Raw genomic sequence first — 26,589 nt, 5'->3', positions numbered from 1 at the left:
GCTTACATTCTCCACCATGCTTTCGCTGACGTCGTAGGTGGGAAACTCGGGGAAGGGCATCACGCGGTGGGCGATGTTGACCCAGTCTTGACCCCACATGTTACCTGGTGGAAGGAGACATTGAGGAAATACTCGATGAAATATTTTCACAGCAGAGTCGCCGCCTGGAAGTCTCGGCAATAATCATTCATGACTTCTCGTTTCTACAATCGGTTTCAGAGCAGAGTCTCCTGTTCTCTCATGGTTAATTAATAAGACTGTTGTCGTAATTATTATGTTCACTTTACATCTATGAAAATTAATTACAATAAAAGTTTTATTTTTGTAATATTCAATCTATCAGCATACGAACTTTCACGCACACACACGCGCTATATATATATATATATATATAATAGAATATAATATATATATATATATATGTATATATATATACATATAATATACATATATACGTGTGTGTGCGCGTGTATACATTACATACTATATAGTATATATATATATATATATATATATATATAGTATATATAATATATTGTATTGATTTATTATATAGTATATATTATATGTCTTGGGGTTGTTGTATATATAGTATATATATTATATATATATCTATATTTTATATATATAATATATATAATATTATAGTATATATATAGTATATATAAATCGGTATATCGTTTCTGTTGCTGTATTATTTTAAATCGACCTGCATAACTAGTCATCACAACACGCACCATTAGCATTATCGCCAATTTTAATCAACTTCTTCACAAATCTGTCAACGATGCCTGGTGGCTTTGCGATAAAGGAAAAAAAATATTTAATCGAAAACATGACTGATATATCGAAAATATGCTCTTGAGAGAGAGAGAAAAAAAATCCGGTCTTATGACAGATAATCCCACCGCAAAATGGACCACTGAGACGCTCTTATCGGATGTCAATTTGAACTTTATCGAAGCGTAATCACTTTTCATAGATAAGCGAAGTCCGATGTTTAGCCGCGTCTGAAATCATCGGTTACTGTTATCAGTTGCCCTGATATATATATATATATATATATATATATTATATTATATATATTATATATATATATATATATATAATATATATATAGTATATATATATACTAACTGGACCTCATTTAAACTGGTTGGTATCTAGCGAAGACATTCATTCAGGGAAAAGTTACGAGCTGTCTAGGACTAGCAGTACTTATTGTCACATATCCAGTTTTAATGAGGGGTCCTTTTATTGATTGTATTAATGCACAAAAGAACAATGGTGTAACTTATAAAGTTAATACATACATGCATATATATACATATATACATAAGTATATATATATATATATATATATATATATATATACTATATATACATATGTATATACTTATATATATTTACACATTTATATAATAACGATTAGGCACTTTGGTTACGCATGACTTATGCATGTGCATAAAATGCACTTCATGGAACAGTAGGCGGATGTCATATAAACAAGAAATCGCTTACCGGAATTATGCATGCATCAAAATTTGCACTTCATGGAACCGTAGGTGGATGTCATTCATATAAGCAAGAAATCGCTTACCGAGAATATTGGCAGGCAGGGGTCCTGTCAGGTCTATGTGCTCCGGGTAGACGTCCGCCATCTTCCATCGGACCCAAGAGTGCAGTTTTTTGTACAGTTCTGTCGATACCTGAAACGTGTTTGAGTTTGGATTATTGTTGCTTCGACACCTGAAACGTGTTTGAGTTTGGATTACTGTTGCTTCGACACCTGAAACGTGTTTGAGTTTTTCGATTACTGTTGCTTCGACACCTGAAACGTGTTTGAGTTTGGATTACTGTTCCTTCGATACCTGAAACGTGTTTGAGTTTCGATTACTGTTCCTTCGACACCTGAAACGTGTTTGAGTTTCGATTACTGTTCCTTCGACACCTGAAACGTGTTTGAGTTTCGATTACTGTTCCTTCGACACCTGAAACGTGTTTGAGTTTGGATTACTGTTCCTTCGACACCTGAAACGCATTCCAGTTTCAGAGGCCACCTTTAGTAAAACGCATTGCGGTTTGAAACTGATCTGACTATGCCCAAATCGTGTTTGAAGAACTTCTATGACCTCGATACCAAGGATGCATTTGAGTCTGAAATATTGCTGTTGCCTTCGAATCATGCTTGAATTTGAACTGATTGTTTCCTCGATACTGAAACGAGTTCCCGTTTGAAATAAAGGTTCCGTCGACGCTAGTAGCGTGACCGTTGTTTGAAACGTGTCCTGTGGACCACTGGAATATCATAGATTGAATGACTGCGACCGCTTGAGTGGGAAACCATCGTCAACGCCAGTTTCACTTCTTTGGAGCGACATTTGGCGTTTCAACTTCGCCATCGCCGACCATCAAGAATAATCTTCTGCTCAACGTGAACAGAGCAGCTCCAGTGCAGTACTGGATGGCTGATCTTTTTCGCTCAACCTAATGTTCAACAATTTTACCCTTAAAGTGAAATGAAATGACCTTATGTTCAAATACAAGCTAATGTCTTATTTCAGAAGACTTGAGAACAAGTCGTGGACTGAATCAACATTCCAAGACACGAAGAAAGGATGACTTTATTTTGAAATATTGACATGTTAATCCATTCCTGGAAATCAGACACTAGAGCTCGGCCTTCATAGAAGGAAGTCTCAGTCTTGACCTACAAGGACATCCGTGAGTGATGTAAGGTGCCTGGTGTAGAAGACCTTTGAACTCGTGAGGGTCGTTTGAAACCATCAGAGTCTGAGTTTGTGGACTATTCTCCTTTTTCATTTTGATACATTTTTATCTATTCGTTGATTTATTTTCGATTTTCTAATATGTGTGCTCTCTTCTTTATGCGTTTCCATTTACTTCCTCTTACTTCTTTCTAATGAACAGCTTAATATTCTTTGGAGCTTGAATTTCAGATCACTGGCCTCTGCGGGCTTTTTCCATATGAATAGGTTTCATCTTCTGAATATAATAATAATAATAATAATAATAATAATAATAATACTTAGGAAGCAGACCCTCTCTCAAGCAAACTTTAACTAAAGTAATGGCTACTTCACGCTGTTAAGAGATTCTTCTCTATTCGAAAAATAGTGAAGAATCTCTACAAGCGTAACGCTGCTGAGGTAGCCATCACTTCTAATATAATAATAATAATAATAATAATAATAATAATAATAATAATAATAATAATAATAATAATACTCGATATAAAAAATGTTGAAGTGTAAATCTCTTTATTCAGTGACACTAGTGGCTGAATTCATTTACGCCAGAAAAGGAATTAAAAAAATTGAATAAGATAAATCCGATGACGTCACAAGCTTCATGGCTACTACAATCCGATAAAAAGAGACCTACAAAGTAAATGAAAAATGAATAAATAAAACAAAACTTAGCCATAACATAGGTAAAATAGTGTAAAATTTAAGCGCACCCTACGCATCTAAATGGGAAATTGAGTCCAATGAATTATCATTATTATTTTTAAAACAGTTTAACCAAACCACTGACTGAGCTGACTATCCGTTCTCATAGGACAGGCCTGAAGGATTTGGATGGAATGTCAGGTCTAGGCCAGAGGCCAAGCACTGGGACCAAATAGGTCATTCAGTATGGTGATGGATGAGTGAATATGAAATTAAAAACTGCGCAAAGTCATAGGCTCTCATACTGGAACACACTCACACAATAAATCCATTTAGTCATGTTTCCATGAATACTAAAAGGGAATATTGAGACTCAGAATAAATTAAGTAACATTTTAACTTTTTGCTGCTTTAAAAGTCTTTAATCTCGCTAAGGTTTCTCGTATTTTTATGATTTACTTTTTATATTTTATCGATTTAATCACAGTTCATCCTGAACATTAAAATTCAATCCAATTAAACGATACCGCAACAGATACATGTGACATGAAATGCAATAATACGAAACGAAACTGAATCAAAGTAGGAATTCGGGTTATCTACGCTAGAGGTAATGAATAGATTCACCACTTCAATGATTTGTCCATAAACAGCTCAAAATAATCAGTAATCTAAAGAAAATCTATTTCTTCATTTGAAAACGAGAAAACTTCACCAGCTTCCTAGTATTATAACTATAACAATCACGAAAATGGAACGAGGCGTCAGCTGAATGATAAATTCCTTCTTACCTTCTGCCAGACTTGGTCCGCCATAGCCTGAAACTGATCCTGGGTGAGAGGGTTGGCGATCTGGAAGGCAGCGGCTTCCCGCTCATCGACGGTGTAGCTGTTCAGCCAGTAGTCACTCGTATCGTGGAAGCCTGCCAACAGGCAAAAATGTAAGCCTAGGCCTAGACAGACTACCCCACGATATAGTAATTACCCTATATCGTGACTACCCTCCTCTCTTTTATATATAAAGTATATATATATATATTATAATTATTATATATATATATATATATATTATATACAAATAGCGGAACGTAACAAATGTCCTTTAATATCTAATTCTCTAACTCCACCCGGAATTAATATATTTTCAATATATCGTTATAACCGAGGGGGAATTTTATTAAGCGATAATAGGATGGGCGATCGCCAGGCTCGAACCAGCGAACTCTCAATCCCAGGACTGGCAGTGAAGCCTACGGTGGCGTAGTGGTTTTAGGCTTCACTGCCAGTCCTGGGATCGAGAGTTCACTGGTTCGAGCCTGGCGATCGCCCATCCTATTATGTTCGAGCCTGGCGATCGCCCATCCTATTATCGCTTAATAAATTCCCCCTCGTTACACCGTAGGCTTCACTGCCAGTCCTGGATTTGAGAGTTCGCTGGTTCGAGCCTGGCGATCGCCCATCCTATTATCGCTTAATAAATAAAAATTCCCCCTCGGTTAAACGAAATATAAGAAAATATATTTAATGTCCGAGTAGAGAGAATTAGATATTAAAGGACATTTGTTTTAGTTCGATATTTGTATATGAATCACGGTATGTGATATGACTGATATATATTATATATATATATATATAATATATATATATATATATATATGTATGTAATGTATATCCGTCAGCTGATGACATAGGGAAAGATGAAAAACGAAACGATAGTAGCCTATACCATAATTATGTACTTTCGTGTATTTAGAAAATTTTCGGGGCAACATGTGAAAGTACTTATATATATATATATATATATATATATATATATATATATTTTATATAGATATAAGATATGCATCTTATAGTTTGATAGATAGATAGGTATCCTCCTGTTTATATATATATATATATATATATATATATATATATATATATATATATATATATATGTATATAATATATATATATAAATATATATATATATATATATATATATATATATATATATATATATATATATATATATATACATACATACATACATACATACATATAAAATGCATAACTACAACCTATGGAGAAAAAAAAGAAAAAGATGGATCAGAGAGCTTTTAGGTGGTCTGGTCATATGGAGAAAGCAGGAGAGGTTAGGCTGCTAAAAAGGTCGTTCAGTTTTGGAACTTTTGAGGGACAGGGGTACCAGAAGAGGGAAACTTAGGCAATACAAAATATATAGGATAGAGGAGGTAATGGAATGGCAGGGGCGTCATTTCATTTTTCCTTGTAGGGGGGGGGGGGGAGCAAAAGTTCATTTGAGGCACCCCCTCTAGGAGCAATTTAAAGCCACTTGTAAAGGAAGTTTGAAGAATGTTGATTCTTTAAAAAATGCTGTACATCCAATTTTGAGATATTAAATGAAGATAAAAAGGTAGTGGAAATTTCTAATCAAATTATGTTGTAAACTATAGTATTCGTCCTATAATATTTGTAATTTAACATGAATTAAATGTAGCTCACTACCTACCTACACAAAGGTCATTCAGGAAAACAAGAAAAGTTGATGTGAACAGGAAGATGTCAATCTTGGGAAAATGTGTAGAGATAAAATGGTACGTAATTTTATCAAGGTTCATCTAAGGGAACTTCAAAATAAACACATGCTTCATGTATTTCAAATATTATCTATTGCATGAGTGGATACCTCCTTGATCTTAATTTTGCAAAATTATTAACCAGGACGTCTTAATTACGATTTCTAACAAGCTCCTTATCTGAGTCCATGAGAAGCAAGTCATTCAAGTGCTCATTTTTCATAGTAGTTCGTAGATAGGTTTTCACTAAACTAAGCACTGAAAACAGTCGTTCATTGCTGGCAGTAGTTACTGGAAGGGTGATGAGAATTTCTGAGTAGCCACATTCTAATGGTTTGAGTTCATCATACAATTCAAACAAATTCTTATGCTTTTCATTCTTAGTTAGAAAGTGACTCTTTGCTACAGAAATTTGGGTATCTAGGATTTCATCTCTGTGTATATCCCTATAAAACTGCACTATGGTGGACAGTTTCTTATCATTTAAAAAGTCGTTAGACTTACAGTCAAGTGCATACATTGCTGCTATCAGTGACATTTTATAGTGAATCTATTATCCATCTCAGAGAGAAATCTGTCTAATACGTCTTTTGAATGATATCTCTGGAGCAAGACTTGTCTTGCCCTCATTCATTCCTACAGTTGAATTAGTTAAAAAAGTCTTTTAACTTGGATGAGATCTTGGGTCTACCTACTTGATTGGAGTCTTTCAAGTTTGTATTAATCTTATATGCGACAGAAAAAATCTTAGGCTTGTTAGAGATATAAGAGAAACCTTCATCTGTTCTCGGGACCTGTAGTTCTTTAAAAGTTGACTGTATGAGAGAGAGCAAGCTTCAGATAGCAACAATTCCTTTGCTTGTAGCTGGTCTGACAAGCAGTTGGTAACTTTCAAGACTTGTTCTGCAACATGAAGATTCAGTACAAACTTGAAAGCCAGCAACTGCTTGTAGAGTCCACTTGCTTCAGCTGCAGCTTCTGAATCAAAGCTCTCTTCAACTTTGCGAAGCACTGCTAACAAACTTCCATAACGAAGCTTAACCTTTGCAACTGACCGATAATAGTAAGACCATCTTGTTATAGCAGGTCTTTCTGTCAAAACTTGCAGGTCTTCTGCTTTCTGTGCCTCTTTGAAAAGTTGGTACCTTTTATTACTGTTAGTTATGAATGTGTAACTATTATATGTTATGTATTGCTCCAGCCCGTTTTTTTTTTTTTTTTTTTTTTTTTTTTGCCATGATCCTAGGTTAGGTTAGGTTTGGTTAGATTAGTTAATAGAAAGAATCAACGGTTAATTTGGGTGTGGAAAACTTAATTTGATTCTGTGGTTAGTTTAATAAGATATGGCGTCCCGCCCCTTTTCCAGGAAAGGTTCCGGTACTCGGTTACAGTTCGGGAATATGCGTCTGGGAAAGAGAATGGTTACCATCCTCATCCTGGCGCTCATGATAAAAAGTCTAGTCGGGCCCAAACAATTCTATTACTATAAATGTATCCACCACTACTCACCATCGAGAGCTGCCGCTTTATTTGAAAGCTCTACGAACTGGATGAAATCTTCCCTCATCAGCTTCCCGCTCACTTCTCGCCACTGGTCCCAGACATAGCGAAGCTCCTCCCAGTCCTCAGAGCTCGCCATGATGAGCTCAATATCTGTTGGAAATTTCGAGAAGGAGAAGAAGAAGAAGAAGAAAAGAGGGGGAAGACCAAGTTAAGAAAAATAAGAAAGAAGGACAGAGGATTTAAAAATCAGGAAGAAGAATAAAATAGATAGTGAAATTTTCAAAAACAAGGAAAGACAGAGCGAGACGATTTCAAGATCAAGGAGAGAGAGAGAGAGAGAGAGAGAGAGAGAGAGAGAGAGAGAGAGAGAGAGAGAGACGTATTAGTTGCAGCTGAGAGCATAAGACTTGAATTAAGCGTTAATTTATACAGATCAAATAACTGATTCATGGCATTCCAAATATTTTTAAGGGTAACTTTACGGAAAACCTTCAGCCGAAAATTAAAGTAATTTCTCAGAAAATCTCTCCTCTGATTCCTTAGTCTAGGCATTCATGGTCAACACAAGTTTGGTATTTTAATAATATTTTTTCATAGCAAGAACGTACCATACTATCAATGATTATATATATGATTGTTGTTATTATTATCAATCATTATCTCGGCTGTAAATTTTGTTCTCAAGCGACGGGAGGAAATTGAAGTAAATTTCAAGTTAAGGTCATGAGCTACCGTTGGGAGAAGAGACCGACGTGTCAGACACACTGTCAGTGGTTGGAATTGGAACTGGAATATAAAATTCAGGTCAGAGGCCAAGCTCTGGGACCTATGAGGTCATTAAGCGCTGAAAATATAGTGTTGAGTCTATTGTTAGGAGAGGGTGGAAAATAAGAGGGATGAAAGGGAACATGAACGGAGGAACAGAAAACGAATGGAAAGGGTTGCAGTTAGGGACTGAAGGGATGCTGCTAACAACCTTCGGTAATGCCTAACGGCGCACAGCGTGAGGTGTGAGCTGTTACAACTTTAATGCACAGGAACCAGTCTGTAGAAATGGACTGGTAGAATGAGGCTCTTACCTGGCTCCAACGCGAGTCCGCACTTGGTTGGGTCGTGGTAGTCGCAGATGGTCGCTGTGCTGTAAATGTTCTCCATCTTGGACTGGTGATTTTTATACTGCGTTTTCCGGAAGAGAATGGAAGTGAATTAATTGACGTTTGCCACAGATTTGGAGCCACGGTGACTACGGCGTTTGTGAGATCTCGTCTTAGGAACATTTAGACATTTCGTACTAGAGCCAGATTGTATTGCTCCTATCCCGTCATGAAGAACAATTGTATTTTACATCTTCTTCAAGTCTACAAAATGCGGCATGGTTAAATTTTGATCTAAAGGAGATTTCCACTTCTTAAAACAAATAAAGAAGCAAAATACGGGGCAAAGTTTCAACTGTCTCACCTTAGTCAGGTCTTCGACACTGAGGGCTCCGGGTCCCTTTTTCGAGAGGAACCTAAACCGTCTATAGAGGTCGACGCTTTCAAATCCGCTGTAGTCGAATTTGGAAGCGTTGACGGCGGCTTCCCCTTGGAAGTCGAGGTACCTTACTGCGGCCTTGTTCTGTCGGGGGAGAGAGAGAGTGGACGGTCTAGAATTACGATGATTATTTTTATTATTATATTCAGTTTGATGACAATGTAAAATAGTCTATTTTGAAACATCAACATTATTGAGCATGAACGGGTGTCTGACGTGAAATATGTTATTATTATTATTATTATTATTATTATTATTATTATTATTATTATTATTATTATTATTATTATTGTTGTTGTTGTTGTTGTTGGTTTAAGATATTCAAACTAAGCAATCTTAAAAAATTGTTTAGTATGACAAGAATGTCACTTCTAAGATTGTTGAAAAAGAACGACACATACTAGCAATGAGCCTGAATAACTTAACAATCAGACTTACCGTCACATACAGGTAAGTAGAGTCAAGGAAATTGCGTATGACTCTTCAAACAAAATCAAAATAAATTTCTTTGCACTTAAACACAAAGATTTTTTGGAGGCTCATCCGCTTTGTTTTGGAAAAAATCTGTGCTGCAAATCGCCCGTTTTTATATATTGCAGGTGCGACAGTGACCTTTTCTCCTAATCTTTATGAATATATTGTAAATTGAAAACTGACTTTCCAAAGAGAATGATGTCATTATCCTCACCAGGCGAGATGATCTCCTGATAAGCGTATAGGATTAACTATTCTACGGGAGAAACGTCATTGTAGCCCTTTTTACTGAAATGTTCAATATCTTTTCTGTTACGCTCATGTGTTTGGTCGACTGCAGTGTGCGGCAGCTAGGTGTTTGGTGATTTATCGCTAACCGAGTTTTAAAGTTTGTCAGACCTATATGTTAAGGTATTCACAATATTTGATATAATGCATATGCTGAACATGGGAATAACTACACTTTATTTTTTTTTTTATAGAACATTAATTTTTCCTTAACGACGTTAACATCAGATCAACTTTGCTTTTCGTATTTGGTCGAGAAAGGCCGGAGGAGAGGATTGTTGTAAGGTTCACAAATATATACGAGCAAGAACTAAAGATGACGAGTGAAAAAATAGTCCGGTAAGTGTTAAAAATTAGCATCCTACTAAAATCACTGAATAAATCTAAAGGAAAATATAGTTTATTAAAAAGATGATTTGAAGTGTGAGCAAAATCCATTTCATTAAGGCGACTAAGAGAAGATCGGTGGCGATCTTCTGCCAGAGGCCCAGAGCTTGATGGCAACTTATTTTAGTCAAATGTAGTTCTATGGTAGATGACTACACATGTAGTAAAAAAATCAGAATGCTACATTGCAGGTTTATTCCTTTCCGTATAGTCATTGATTCTAAACACAGCATGTATCTGTAATTAACAAATATATTTTAATTACAAGTTTAAAATGGACTAAGTATCCAATGTTATTTCCGAAAGAGTGTGGCAGTGATAGCGTATTGGTAAATCTGTGGAAATCGTGATCTTCGTACTCGAATGACTTTTTGTGTGTGTTTGCAGTTTGCACCAATGCTGTGCAACACTGAAAGTGTAACACCGAGATAAACGTGGATATAGGTATAAGAAGAGAGCTATAAGTTCTTTCCGAGAACAGGTACCTACTACCTACACCCTCATTCATGCAACTGGTTAACCTGAAGAGGAACGCCATGTTGAAAACGGTCAGGATCGACTAGCCAGAATGTCACTCCGGACTTAAGGTAAAGTCCGACCACTTTTTAATGAAATTCCCAAATTATTTGCTGTGCCATTTTTGTACGTTAGTTAACCAAGTTTATAGCACTGCGTTCATAGCTTTCGCCCTCTTTCGAATTTGGTTCTGTCTAGGCCGGAAGTTGCACATACGTGGCTAGGCTAGACTAATAGTCAAGTTGTCAGCATCAGTGGTTTTTTTTATAATTATTTTGAAGAGTTTCCATCGGCAGTTTTTATTTAATCTTTGGGTGAGTAATAAATGAAGTATACGGTGTTGGGATTTGACTAGATGGGGGTAAAGGATTAACTAAATATCAACAAGAACAGTGAAAGGAGCAAAATATAGTGTCAGGGAAAGGGAGAAATAAAATGTACCTAGTAGCGTGAGGAGTTGATCGGTTAAAGTCATAGGTATTTTTGAATTAGAGCAAGAAAAGTAGTTTTGAAATATTCATGGTCAGTTGCTGGTACGGTAAAACGTTCATGAAAATTAGAACATTCAGTTCCTGCCTAAGATCTAGGCCTAGGCCTGCCCTTTCATTTCATTTTTCAGTAATTTCATTTGTCACGTTTTGGGCCTCGGCTAGAAACCGGCCATCAGTTTGCCATTCCGTTGGCCATTTCTCTTATTCTAGCCAAGGCCCCCCAAACGAGACAAATGAAAATACTGAAAATTGAAATGAAAGGGCAGGGCTAGGCCTAGCTCTTAGACAGGAGGAACATCTCAAACCCTGTCATCGGAAGGAAAGAAGCAGTCACCGAACGCGTCCTCCAAAAGAATTTCAGGAGCCTAAATACGGGGTGGGGCCTAGGTCTTCGCCTGACACCTCCCCTTCTCCTCCCTATCTTTCTGAACGGTCCAGTTTCTACGAAAAACCCAAACCGAGAAATAATCCAGATTTTTCCTTACGGTTTTTCGACAATAATGAAAAAAATTTCGTTGTTTATTTTGCATAATATAATACTAAAATGGAATTGCTAAGATAAATTTTTGTGGGTTAATTGTTGAGAATACGCCCTCGACAACTTCATCTTACAACATCACCCCTCTCCCTCCCCCTCCCCCACCATACGACAACCTGTTTATCTCGATCAAGCGGTTGATATTTCCGCGAGGCCCCACTCAAGAAAAGTCAAATTCGAAAGTGTGCTGGGGTACGATGGCCACTCGTGTCTGCAGTACATAATGATGGTGATTTGTTGCTTCTCTGTTAATCAATCATTAGACCACCAGGCTTATCCCGTTTCTTCAATCCCACTTTCTGTTGGGGATTTTTATTAGATATTGATATAAAAGATGTGCGCATTAGGATGGTGTAATTGTTTAGTTTCTTTCGTCAGGGAATTAAAAAGTTATCTATCATACAACCCGATGTGTATTTAAATTAATGTCCACACTGAACTTAATAGCTGCGATAGATGTCCCAAATCGGTCGAAAACACTCCTCCCCCAGGTGCGTTATTTCAGAATTTTCTTCGTTGGGGGGTGTCGAACTAATGGTATGGTTGGGGTGGTGAGCGAAGCAAGCCCTGTTAGCTGGGTGTTGGGGGCATCGCTGTAAGCCCCCCCCCCCCCCCCCCGAAACATTTTGGAAATTTGTGAGCATTTTGGAACATTTTGAAGCCAATAAGAGTCACCTTGGACTGAAGCTTGTTATTATTATTATTATTATTATTATTATTATTATTATTATTATTATTATTATTATTATTATTATTATTATTTCAAAGACTAGGAGGGCACACCAAGTCCCTGGGGCAGGGGGCCCGGTTGGCTTGAGGGGGACAAGTGGCCTGTATTTAGTTTGGAACTTTGAAATAAGTTATTCCTCAACAACCTTTCGGGTCAAGAAGACCGTTGGATTACGCATCAATTATTGGTCTGTTTGCAAAGCTAGTCTTAAAATCATGGCGTTTTGAAAACGCTGATTTCTTTGCTATGCATAAAAACATCAAATAACACCAGCAACTAAGCATTTTTTGTATTTAATCTTGTCGAATTATAAAGATGTAGGGTATTGAGTTAAAGATTTATTTTTTAACATATAAACAGTAACAGATTGTTTGATAAAGCTAGACGTACTTTGTTTTTTCACAAATATTAAGCCCAAAATTTCGTTTGATATCAGATTCACTACCGAAAATGACTGACCACTTGGCTGAATTATATGTGTATATTTAATGCTCCGCCGTGATAGCTGAGTGGTCCCATTTAACGGATTTTCATTGCTTCCCAACCAGTCCAAACCATTTCGAAACCTACTAGTGACGAAGCACTAATTGCTTATGATTCTACTTGGTACGGTCTCGTTACTTTTTAAAAATTTTCTGTTGGGTTTCAGAATGTTTTTTTATTAATATGTGTGCATATATATAATATATATATATATATATATATAGATATATAATTATATATATATATATATATTATATTACGTATATATGTATATATATTATATATATATATATGTTACATATATATATATAGAGTATATATATACTATATATATATTATATATATATATATATATATATATATATATATATACATGTGTGTGTATGCGTATGTGTGTGCGTACCAACTCCTGACTGAGGAATAACAGATTGGTCGTTTCCTGATCAGCTATGATTATAGATGCTTGGTACTTGCACGAATGTGGTGGTCGACCAGGGTTAAAAGGGTATGAGGCTAGCTAGCAACCTCAACGTGAAAAACTTGTTAAGAAACAGATGGCTAACTCTCTTAAGTGCAATATCTAAAGGGAAAACGTTTAATACACATGTGTATAATTTATATGTATAACTAATTTTTTTACAGGGCATAAACCATTTACCTTTTAAATGAAGGATGTACCCTCTGCATTTATAAAACTTGCCCACATTTACCGCTATACATATTTGCAAAGGAAGCTATATACTGCATCTTGTGTACCCCTGTATAGATAGATTCTTTAGATATCTCATGTTGACAAAACCTCCGTCCTTTTAATTAATACGCTCAAAGAAATGGAAAAATGATGATGAAACTCTTAATGAAGGCTAATCACGAATTTCATAACCAGAAAATACAAAAGTTCGTAAGAGAAGTGATTGAGAAGGTTATGAATCGACTAGGAAACCGAGATGAAATGAGAATATTTGAGTATGGTGGAAAAAAAAATCTATGGAAAGAGCATGGTAGATATAAGTAAGTTTGCTAAGATATTGAGCACCTCCGAGGTGTTAGTACTAAACACGGCTGAAGCTCAGTGGGACGCCGTGTTTAGTACTAGCCCCTAGGTGATCAAAGATATCGTTTATTAATATATAGAAATATATCCAAGTGGGTGTATATAATATTTTGATCCATAGAAATATGTAGAAATGGGTATATATAATACATTGATTCCCATGCGGCTAGTACTGAACACGGCGTCCCGTTGTGCTTCCGCCAAGTTTAGTACTATAAGCATCTCGAAGGTCTCGCGTAGGTGGTCACATTCCAAGTTAATTCCGACATTGAATTATTCGGAATTATTGTGAGGAAGGAGAAACATGCTGCAGAGAGAGAGAGAAAGAGAGATGGTGGGTAGGAGGTTTTAGAGCAGCTTCCTATTCGGTAGCCCGATTTTTCCGATTCCCCGCCCTGCCAACGTGGAAACAGAGGAATTTATTTCTGGTGGATAGAAATTAATTTCTCGCGATAATGTGGTTCGGATCCCACAATAAGCTGTAGGCCCCGTTGCTAGGTAACCAATTGGTTCCTAGCTACGTAAAAATATCTAATCCTTCGGGTCAGCCCTAGGAGAGCTGTAATCAGCTCAGTGGTCTGGTAAAGTAGGATATACCTAGAGCAGTGGTTCTTAAACTTTTTATTACCACGCCCCTCCTAAGAGTTGGTCCTTCCCTCCATGGCCCCCTTTACATCTAAGGGTAAAATTCCCTCCCAGTTAAAAGAGAGAGAGAGAGAAAGGGTTACAGGGATAGGAAGGCAGGTAAATAACTACAAAACTTGGTAAGCTCAATGAGTATAACTAAAGTCATACTTATACATAGGAAACTAACGTTATAAGACGATACTTGTAATTTTTCATAAACTTCAGAATATTAGTTTCTCACCCTTGTTAAGAGAGTAACGAATATAATTGAAGAATTTTTTATTTTTCCCTAGGGCTCGCGCCTCCCCTGGAAATTGCTGACGGCTCCCCTATGCCCCCCCCCCCCCTCCTGGTTTAAGAACCACAGTTTTAGATCGACGCCAACAAGACCAATATTATGCTGCAAGTTTAGTTTTAATACCTGGTGAGGAGCGCGAGTCCATATGTATAGTACTGGGGATTTCAATAGCTACTCATGAGCTTCTTTCGTAGTTATTTGAAGTAGTTAAGGAATTTTCAGCAGAAGGGTTCTAATTTAGCATGTGTAGCATGAATGGGGGAATGAATGTTATTATTCTTTCCCGGTGTCTCCCTTATGTAGGGGAAACGGCTTATTATAGTTGATTATATATATATATATATATATATATTAATATATATATATATAATATATCATATATCATATATATATATATATATATATATATATATATATAAAACACATACATATACTTACTATGTCATATGTGTTTGTAGCTACATATAACTATTTATTCATAAAATTGATATTTTACGTTCATTACACCCCATAAAAAAAGTAAAGAACTGTAATTGGTTAAAAACAGTTATGTTGTTGATATAAACCTATATCTACAGATGTAAATGCTTTCAACCCAGTTTTAAAAGCCATCATTTGGAAACAGTAAATGTAGCTTTGTTTTTATTGAAGTCTTCATGGTTGGGTGGTATTGGATTCTAGGAGCCTCGGCCGTCTCGTTCGCTCCCCCAACAGAGGACTCCTGCCTGAAGAAGAAGACTCTTTATCTCGAATATCTGTTCGCCACAACTTCATTTCTTCCTCAGAGGGAACTTTTATCTCCGAAGGGCAGATCTGATCAGGGCTTCAGATGTTAAAAATGAACGATATATCTTATCTGGGCACCGATATCGGTAGAGTGTCAATCTTACCAGTGCCCTTCGTGGCAAATACAGATGGACAATGATGTATATAAGTTTTTTTTATATAAGTCATTTATATTTATAATCTGTTTAGATTGTCAAGCATTCACATCATTTCTACAAATTTTTTTATTTCAAAGTGTGCCAAACCCTTTCATGGAAAAGAAAGGCTTGGTAAATATGATTGTATATATATGTTTGTGTGTCAGATTTTATTGATGTATATTTGATTGCATCAAACTTGCCCAGATTAGCGTAACCTGCTCTTTGCATCGATTTTTAATAACAAATGTAAAGATAATGACTAATTAGTATAAGTGATTGTTTAAGGAGAGATTCTGATAACTCCTCATTATCTTTCCTGTGGGTATAAAAATAATCTTTCCTGCTGATATAAAAAAAAATCCCCCACTTTCTCCTCACTTTCTGAGCAGCATTGAGAAGTCCTCACACTTGAAATCTACCTATCGTCTAGAATTTTAAAACCCGATTGCATCTTTTTTGTTTGTCCGCTCCGGTTTGGGACGGGGTAGGTAGCGGATCGGGGAGTGTAGGGGAGACATGACACATCCACCCACCTGAAAACCTGTTTGTCCGCCTTGGAAGAGGGTGGGGTAGGTTCAGGATCGGGAGGGTAGTGGAGACACGATGCTTGAAATGGACTCCATTCACTGGTTTTAGTATTTACTAGAAGAGAGCAAAATGTCATTCCATTTCCATTCAAGTGCGGAGCAGGGGACGACAAAAGGGGAAGCTTTGCAATCCCGTTAGTGACACTTTGGAACTTTCGCTCCAATATCATGTGTTATTGTGACATTCAGAGTCAAAATCTCGAAACAGTAGGTAGAATAATGAATATGACAAGTAACAAAGAAACCTCCTGTAAGTTTACATGCGATCATACGCAAAATTCGCTAATAATAATAAGAAGCAACGCCGTTATGAACATATTCCAGTAACCTTCATCGGCTGTGCGAAAGTCTCTAAGAGCAAAATCTGCTGATTACTGTGTTAGGTAAAAGGTATTCTAAGCATACCTCCGTCTGCCAACTATGTGGAATGTTTCCAAGCTGATTTTTTTCAGTGTTTATACATTTACTGACTTGTTATTATAATTATTATTATTATAATATGTTCTTTATCTGCTATGTTTATGTAATAAAATTGTAGTTGTATATCGTTTCTAAGATGACATTTGTGCGCCCCGGAAGGTTCATGACTATTGGACTTGCTTGTGTATCTTAAGTACTAAAGTACTGTTATTATTATTATTATTATTATTATTATTATTATTATTATTATTATTATTATTAAAAAATAGAACACCTTGTCTAGGTTCCTTAAAAATTACAATAGCCTGAACAGTGAATTCTGTTTCCTTGTTATAAGTCGACTGTTATTGGGGATGAGAGAAAGAGAAAGGACAAAACATGAGACGAGTAAAGGTCAGTTCTTCAAAATTCAACTTTTGGTTAAACAAGAACGTCGACACGCTAATGCTTACTCTGGAAGGGTGACCATTATAGAGAGGTGATCAAACGCCCAAAAGTAAATATTGTCTTTGTATTCATCCTATTGTAAATTATAGGTCCAAACATTAGCTAAAGAAAGGTACCTGATCGTGATGATTAAGATTGGGTTGGGTTCGAATTGTTTAAATCTAGTTTATTATATATTTTCCCTTGTGTTGACGCATTTACCCTGTTGTGAAGACGTTTTTCAAAGGTTGGTACTTATCGAAAAAATAATCTCGACGATTACATATCTTACTCAGATAATATAAGAAATTATAATTATCAAACACCTCCCTCCCCACTAAATTCTTCAACGATTTAAAATGGAAGATTCATTATCAAAGCATTACTTACAGATTTACGTAATTAAAAGAACAGATTATAGTTGTCAGATAACGTGTGTTACATCACAAACGATTAAAGATACCCCAACGAACGTCGTGTTCTGAGGACGACTGCACGAAAGATAATGTTAGATTATAATTGCTGATTAAGAACATGAAGGAGCGATAAACCTAATCTGTTTGTGTCAAAGAAAAAGTGAAGTCAAAACAGAACACTTTAAATAGCACTGCACTAAACTAGGCTAAAGGTTTGCCCTCGAGTCCAACTCAGTAAGGTTCTCAGTTTTCTTTTTTTTTTGTAATAATGACCGTATGAATAGCCTGTGTGATTACAATTCATAAACTGTCACTATTTCGCAAACGTACACAAATATGAACTAAAGCATGTTTCGTTAAGAGGGTGTGGCTATCGGTGTCAGCCCCCATTTTCAGTGAATGTTGCGGGATGTGTCTGCTAACCCCAGGCTTTCGATAGGATGTGCCTGCTAGCCCGAAGCTCGCGTTAGGATGTTTCTGCTATCCCCATGCCCTCGGCAAGTTGTGTCTGCTTGCCCTATGCCCTTGTTAGGTGGGTGTCTCCACCCCATGCCCCTCGTTTTACGATTGTGTCTGCTATTCCCCATGCCTCTTTAGGATGTCTGCTGGCCCCATGCTCTCGTTAGGGTGTTTCTGCTGGCCCTATGCCCTCGTTAAGATGCATCTGCTACCATAGTCCCTCGTTAGGGTGTGTCTGCTACCCGAGCCCTCGATAGGATGTGTCTACTAGTCTACTAACCCCAAGGCCTTGTTCACTGGGTCTGTGACCCACTACAGTCGGCTGAATTCCGGGTAAATAATTCAATGTCTAGGTTAGAAAATGACAATATTAACTAAGTATCGAACCCAGATCCTGTCACAAATAAGAATCACTGATTGACTCCTCTGTTTTGACAACTCCACATATCTACCAAGAGTGTTCATCAGCAGTATTTTAACTCCCCCGCGCCCCCAACTCCCACCCCGCTCATACACCTACACTTCCTGCGAAACCGCCCCCGTCTTTTCATGCTTCCCAGGAGACTGTGCATATTGAGTCCTGTCTTTTCCGGCACCTCTTTCAATCCACGTATAATCAAAATTTTTATGGTCTTCCTTTTATCCACAATTGCTTTCACAATTTAGCTCTTGCATAAAGGAGAGTTGCTCAACGGTTTCTTCATACATTCCAACTTATGCTTTGTAAGACATTTCGTGCGCTAAAACAATCACCAGAGTTTCTAATGCCTTTGTTGTTTCACCTTTGCTGTGACTTACTCGAAGTCTTATCATCGGTTTTAATCCCAAAGTTCTTCCTGAATCAACAGCATCCTTCCTTCCATCCGCACGTCCTCAATACCCTCCACATTGCATCTCTCCAGTCTGTTGGAAGCTGTAAAGAGTTCATGTGTCCCACATGCAACTTTTCACCCGAACACTCAAACAGCTCTAGTAACAAATATCCTTCGTTTGCGTAACTTCACAATGCACCTTTTCTGTCAATCTTCCAAAGGTGTGCTTAGTAATGTTACGGCCTTTTAAACTTGTCTCTATAACAGCTATTCATCTCACCCAGTCCTTTGAAATGATTCATTCATTTAGAAAATTTACACTCCTAATCAACTTCATTTATACTATAGCAACCTACAGCAGTATCTCACTTAATACACTCCTGGTGTCTTCCCATTCTTCAGTCTTTGAACTTCCTTTGTTGCATTGTCCAGGTGACACTCCCACAAACCACCTCCATTGTAAATTCATCCCTTCGTCTCTCGCTCCAATCGTATGTGCCAGAGCGTGTGAGTACGCATAAAAAAAAAAATGGAAGTTTTGCTATTAATTGTGTATCGGAAGGAAATAACAGATAATTATGTAGTGGTGTGCAAAAAAAAAAAAAATAAATAAACATAATAATAAATATTGGGAAGCCTGTGTTCCAGCCTTCCCAATCATTTATTTATTTATTTATTTTTTTTTTGCACACCACTACATAATTATCTGTTATATTCCGCTACACAACTACAAGCAAACTTCCATTTTTTTTTATCGTATCACACTCTCTGCTCTGCCTGTTGACTCAATATCCTAACCTTGAAATGAGCATGCCTGTTCCAAACTTCAAACCTTGTTTCTGTGGGAGTGGTTTCGGACAGTTTGATCACAGTTCCCGAAAAATCCGTTGTACTCTGTTAACCTGAGCAATGAATTGGGTAACTTGATACCTAGTCAGCTGTAGTGGGATGCAACTATGGTTGGGAAAGAGCACGGAGCTAACAGTCATTAAAAACAATAAGAATAGGAGTTAAATCCTCGTGAACCAACATTTCTTAAAGGGAATGGAATAATATATATATATTATATATATATATATATATATATATATAGATATATATATATATATATATAGATATATATATATATATATATATATATAAATGTTAATAAATGTGTGCGTGTAATGGGATTTGATGCACTGATGAGGAACCAACTGTGTAGGTGTATGATGCCACCAATTTTGTTTAGTTATCTGTATTAGGGGTCCAACCACGATTCAACATTATAAATATTGTAGTATATTGATTTTTTATGGAGCTACCCATTAGTCGTTTTCATGTTCAGTTATACATACACACATATGTGTGTGTATGCATATATTTATGAAATATGTCAGTTGTATGAAACAATGTTAAATTACAAAATCTTACAGAAGCATATACAAAAGAAAAAAAAAACTGGAGTAATGAATCAAATACAAGACGTATTAAAGCACGCCAACGTGATACTAATACTGACTGCGTGACGTTCATTGTAAGTCAACAAGATAAAAAATATGATATTGAATAAAAAAAAATATGATATTAAAACGTTGCGTTATTTGTGTACAACTTCTCTTATCAAATCAAACACGTGAGCAAGTAAATTAAAAATACATTAAAATTGTCAAGAAACAGAAGTATGTACGTATGTGTTATAATATTATAATATATATGTATATATATATATATATATATATATATATATATATATATATATATATATATTATATATATATATGTGTGTGTGTGTGTGAATTTTTATCACATCACCGTGATTCATATATACGCATTAAGCTACAACTGTCCTTTAATATCCAAATCGCTCTACCTCGTAATTAATGTATTTTCATATATGTTAACCGAAGGGTAATTTTTTCGTCCTCTCGTAGGTTCGAACCAGTGCCCAGCTGACTGAGGAGAAATCAGGCCTACTGACGTTATCGACTCTGCCAATAACATCACTGAAGTCCTGATTTCTCCTCAGTCCGCTGGGCGTTGGTTCGAACCCACGAGAAGACGAAATTATTATCAACTAAAATAATACCCATTCTGTTAACATATATGAAAATATATTAATTCCGGGGTAGAGCGATTTGGGCATTAAAGGACATTTGTTTAATTATATATATTATATATATATATATATATATATATATATATATATATATATCTCTATATATATATACATATATATCTATATATATATAGATATATAGATGATATATTATATATATATATATTAAGATATATATATAAATATGTGTGTGTGTATGTATGTATGTATGTATAAAAGTGCCAATAGCTACGATATCCAACAAAGTTTAACATCGTGCAGTCGAGTCGATTAAACAGTGCTTTAAACTTTTTTTTTTTTTTTTTTTTCAGCTTTGTGTCAAATGTAGATTAATCGGTATTTTTCCCTTTACTATTGTTGTCATTCATAATATATAAAATTGGCATTAACTTATGTACAATTGCATAGTCTGATCCTCAAAGATAAAGGTTCTTTGCAGCGTCCTTCGGGCCCTAGCTGCAACTTCTTTCGTTTCTTTTACTGTACCTAAAATCATATTCTCTCTTCCGTGTTATCCACCCTCTCCTAACACTTGCTCCATAGTGTACCTGCGAGGTTTTCCTCTTGATACACTTCCAAGCCCTTCTACTCTCAATTTCCCTTTCAGCGCTGAATGACCTCTTAGGTCTCAGCGCTTGGCCTTTGGCCTTAATTCTATATTCTTTTCCATACTTACAGCCGCGGCTTCCTTATCATCGTCCGCGACGTCGACCATGTAGTCCCATCTCGCCAGCGTCTCCAAATTACACTCATGGGAATATCTGGAAAAAGAAAAAATGGAGAATATTCATTCAGAAAGGACCAAACTATAGTAGATTCACATCAACCGTGCATCTGATGTCTAAGCCAGTCCCTTACGACGCTCCTGATTGGCTGTTAATAAGCCAGTCACAGGGTTGGAAACTTTCAGTCTCGAGAGAGAGTTCGCATAGGCAGGATGTATGTTCCACCTCTACTGAGGGATACCTTTGAAAGACGTATCCCTCAGGAAAGGTGTAACATACATTCTGCCTATGCGAACTCTCTCAAGAGACTGAAAGTTTCCAGCCCAGTGATTGGCTTATCAACAACCAATCAGGAGTGTCGTAAGGGACTGGCGTAGACATCAGATGCACGGTTGATGTGAATCTACTATAGTACAATCAGATACGAGATGCAATGGTATATTAAAGAACGGATGATGAAAGTGAGTTGGAACTAAGCATCTAATGATCCCAAACAAAAACAGTCCGATTAAAGAACGCGCTCAGTAAAAATTGATCGCCATTTGGATGCTGATGCTACTCAAAAACTTGAGCAGTTTTCTTGGGTCCATTCCACCACACTCCGTAAAATTGGTTTCGTTAAATTTCATTCCCCACTTGGCCAGACATCTTTCGAACAGATGCAAACTCTGTCCAACTTCGCTACCAATGTAAATAATTAAGAATTTAATTTATGCAGCGGTTAAGTTTTTTACTCTGGTAATCTCACAATATCCGTGCTTACTATGGCAACTGTCTCGGGACTTGAGCAAAATCTCTCCATATTTCAGTTAGGTATCGCTCTACATATGCATAAATATATTTCAACATTAGGCTGTTTCGCCCTACAGGACGAGGCTACCACATCTTACTTTACCTGAGTTGTACTTGAACGGCCTGTGTAGAACTATAACTAGAATCATTTAAAAATTTGTCGAGCCCTTCATAGCCCTATGTCTTGTGTTTTCTGTGGCCTTTCATTAGCTACCTTGTAACGCCCACTTATCATCTGCGAATGCTCAACTGCGCCCCCCCCCCCCCCCCCCCCCCCCCCCCCCAACTTTGTTGCCTTCTGTCAACACACATCAAACGGCATTTTGAAACTATTTCCTCCCATTGCCTTGCCTTGTCCTGGTGTTTTTCCAGTTAATGAACCCGTGTGACCTTACATGTTATATACTGGACATCTCGAGTAAAGGAAATGCAGTTCCTTTTCAGTTTCTGTCTTCTATATCTAGATCTAAAAGTCTTGGCTGCGTCGGATTTTCGTCGCAAGCCTTCACCTCGCCCTCCGCCTCATGACTTTAATGCTGACTCGCATTCACTTGAGCTGAAAAGGAGGGCTAAAACACTTTGCAATTTTTGCTGGTATACTCTGGACATTGTTCCTAAGAAGAGTAGGCTGACGTCACTCCTGCTGTCTTCTGTTGCACCACTCATTCCTTTTTTTATTATTATTATTATTCATTAATTTGTTATTGCTATTACTCATGGTTTTCTGTAGACATTACGCATTGCTTGTGTACTATTCATGTTATTGAGTATTTCCATTTCTATTCTTTGTTGCTCTTTAATTATTATCGTTCATTGCTTTTCCTTATCTGTTCTGTGCATTTTCATTGAAAATGCTTGTTGTTTGTCTATTGCTCTAACTGTAAGCACTAGAAGCGCTGTTGCTAGATAAAATTGCACGCGTATTGCTCCACGTAGCAGAATCGAGGGTCGACCATTTTCCTGGGCTATCATATGTCAAAAGTGTGGAATTTCCATCATTCATGTGTGTTACCATCAGAGATCGGATTATTCACAGCAGCTGGGCTTCCCTTCCCCTTCCCCCCTCGCAGACCAAGCAGGTTGAAGGCTCTGTCTCTCCCCAGTACAGAGAAACCTTATTCTTCGTCTTATACGGTTTACTCATCTCTTGATTACTCTACAATTGGATATCAGACAATCATCATCTTTTCTTTCACTTCACCAGTTTCGTGACTCCAGTATCCTTTGCGTTTGTGTCACACGTCTACGAATAACAACCTGAACCTCGCTCCTGTGCTTTAAATCCGATGAAGCATAAAAATTCTAGTATATTGTCTTAGTATATCAATATGAATCACCGGTACTAACCAGCAAAGACATAATGATGCACTCACACACACACATGCCAGGTTCTATGTAAATCTCTACATTCAGTTTTCCTCAGACTTCATATTTCAGTGTTTTGTTTCTTTTAAACATTCATGACTTATGCAGAGTTCTCTCTTAAGTCATTGAACATACGCCTATTTTTTTCATGTACGCTTTTCTATTCAATGTCTTTATTGGCTCCATTTCGTTCATTAATAATTGAAATCAATTTTTTAATCCCTGTCGTGATGCCCAATCATTCATAGCTTTCTTGCAATAAAACCAATTCCTTCATAGATTCCTTACCTGACGTCCAGTTCCTTCATAAATTCCTCTGCTTCGCGTTCATCACGAATCTTGTATTTTCGTGGCCCCGCCGCCCCCAGACTCGCTAGAACGAGCGACCCCAGCAGAGCCAGGGTCAGTTTTTGGCTGGGCCAAAAGGACTTCATGCCCGCACACTTGGCTATCACCTGTGCGACTGAAGAAAGGTAAAGCTCAAATAGCTGGTGTTTCGGAGACCAAAAACCGAGTTCGTAGTTGATAAGGGAAAAAAAAAAAGTACGGTCACTTATCGAAAAATCACTTCACTCTGCCAATCATGCGAGGTTTAGTCCATCGCTACTGGCTCTGACACCCTCCCTCCCCCCCTCCCCTCCCCTCCCATCCATCAGTCCCAATGATAACGAGGTACTCCACCACCTCTGATACTATTATCAAGGGCTTGTTTATTAATATGAGTAACGGGTGTCACAACCCATGCTATCAAGGAAATGGAGTCCGTGACATATTGAGTAATGTGTTCTGTGAGTTCCATCCGTGGGCACTTACCTGCCTGGCAGAAGATAAGAGAGCAACGTGAAAAAGCAAGTTTTCAATCTCAAATCAAAGTCGAGAGCTGATAAAGACCGCAAGTGGGATTTCGAAGTGAAATCCGTCGTTTTTGCGCCGTTGCAACTTGCAGAAGATGGTACCACACGTGTATTCATATTCGATAATTCCTTTAAGGATGATATGAAAAGCATTTCATGTGGAAGTGGAAGGCGCCATTTGAGCTGTATCACAGTTGATAAACTCGAAGTATGATGAAAGGCATTTTAGCAATACTGGGAGATTTTGCAAAACGTTATCAACCGATCGGAGATAAATGAAAAGCCAGAATAAATATGGACGCAACATTCACGATGATGAAACAAACCGCTCCTGTGACATTTAGAAATCCAGGTCACTGACTGCGATAAACGCCTGCTTTTTATCAATGTCCTAATCGGTGCGCGGAGTTCCACGTACCCACGTGACACCGATGACCATAATTCGAAGCCCTTCAGTAAACCTGCATAGATGAATATCAGGATCCCAAATGATCACTGTGCAGACATCTCTCCTGCAGCTACGAAAGTCAAAAGGGCAGTTTTATTTTCATTATTTTCGTGCTCTCAGTTTTGGCAGTGAAGGGCGGGTCTTTTTCGAGAGAGAGCCAGGAAATAGAAAAGGCAAAATAAAAAAGATTTCTGACCAGATAAGGATGTAAAAGTTAAAATATATATGTATTGTATAAAATTGGAGCAGTGTCAAAAAATAAAACACTAGACAAAAACAAAAAAATAAATAAATGAGGCTAAAATGTCATGTAAAACCCTATACTGATAAAAATAAAAATAAACCATTTAATCCCCAATAAAGCGATATGCTGAGAGCAAAAGAGATAACCATTTTTAAGAATGTGGACTATTTCCAACGCCTCTTAATTGCTCTCATTATCTAAAATGAAGTCAGGGCGTTCTTGTCTAATCGGGCCGAACATATCCAAGGCTAAAGAAGGTTATCATCATCTCTGGTTACTTAACTCTTCAGCCAGGCCAGAAGGGGTCTGGCCACATGACTCGAACTTCTGAATAATGAGTTGGTTGACGGTAACAGTAATGTCATCATAATGATAATAATTAAAGGCGGTGATGATGTCAATGGTTGTGATGGTGATAACACCCAGTATTGATCATGATGATAAAAGCACAGTTTAAAACGCCGGTGATCACCTACGTACCTTTTCTCAAAAGGGTAGGTCGAGACAGGTAACGCGCCTCAAATCTTAAGAGGAAGAAGTAGGAGGAGGTGAGATATTTGGGTGGGGTCCTAACGGGAGTTCCTTTAATTCAGGTCTCGGAAAGACAGGTGTAGAAGTCATTCAAAAGGTGGCACCAAACTCACTGTGAACAGCGGCAAAATCTGTTTCTTGAATTATTTCACACAAAATGCGGAACACTCAAGGCACCAGAGAAATTCCATGATTTGAAGGGGTGAACAGGATAGAAATACTGTTCAAGCTGGTTGAGTCTATGGTAGGGCTCTTTATTTTCATGTGGTGTCGGTCAAACTGTGAAGTTTGCCACATACTTAAGTAAGGGGAAGTAGTAGAAATGTACACAACTAAAAAGGTAGTAGCTGATGAGAACAATAACCAACTGAATGCCTATAAGAGAGCAGAGGTGACCTTGCAGTTCATAACAAGAAACTTCAGTGAAACTGAAAATCTAGTCTATGTTATAGTGGAAGAATCAAGATCCATTCGGTGAAGAAGAGCTGTGAGGAATCGGTCTAACCAGACATGAAAACAGTGACCCTTCCAAAGAGACATATTTGTTTTTCGGTTGGTATAAACTGCCCAGGG

The 26,589-nt window shown here is 37.2% G+C and overlaps 1 protein-coding gene across 1 annotated transcript in view; it reads right to left on the bottom strand.

Moving 5' to 3' along the window:
- The window catches only part of LOC135196555 (angiotensin-converting enzyme-like), a 52,082-nt gene extending 27,665 nt beyond the window's left edge, over window positions 1-24,417 (bottom strand). The window contains exons 1-8 of the mRNA XM_064223401.1: window positions 24,228-24,417; window positions 21,734-21,818; window positions 8,953-9,111; window positions 8,574-8,670; window positions 7,501-7,644; window positions 4,205-4,335; window positions 1,601-1,709; window positions 7-104 (exon numbers count right to left, since the gene is read on the bottom strand). Coding sequence (XP_064079471.1) covers window positions 7-104; window positions 1,601-1,709; window positions 4,205-4,335; window positions 7,501-7,644; window positions 8,574-8,670; window positions 8,953-9,111; window positions 21,734-21,818; window positions 24,228-24,373 — 969 coding nt within the window. The 5' untranslated portion in view covers window positions 24,374-24,417. The remainder of the gene's footprint in view (window positions 1-6; window positions 105-1,600; window positions 1,710-4,204; window positions 4,336-7,500; window positions 7,645-8,573; window positions 8,671-8,952; window positions 9,112-21,733; window positions 21,819-24,227) is intronic.
- Between the last annotated feature and the right edge of the window lie 2,172 nt (window positions 24,418-26,589).

The sequence above is a fragment of the Macrobrachium nipponense genome, chromosome 18 (genome assembly GCF_015104395.2).
Source record: "Macrobrachium nipponense isolate FS-2020 chromosome 18, ASM1510439v2, whole genome shotgun sequence".
Taxonomy (NCBI): domain Eukaryota; kingdom Metazoa; phylum Arthropoda; class Malacostraca; order Decapoda; family Palaemonidae; genus Macrobrachium; species Macrobrachium nipponense.
Note: the sequence above shows the minus strand (reverse complement) of the source record. Positions and strands in the feature narration are given on the sequence as shown.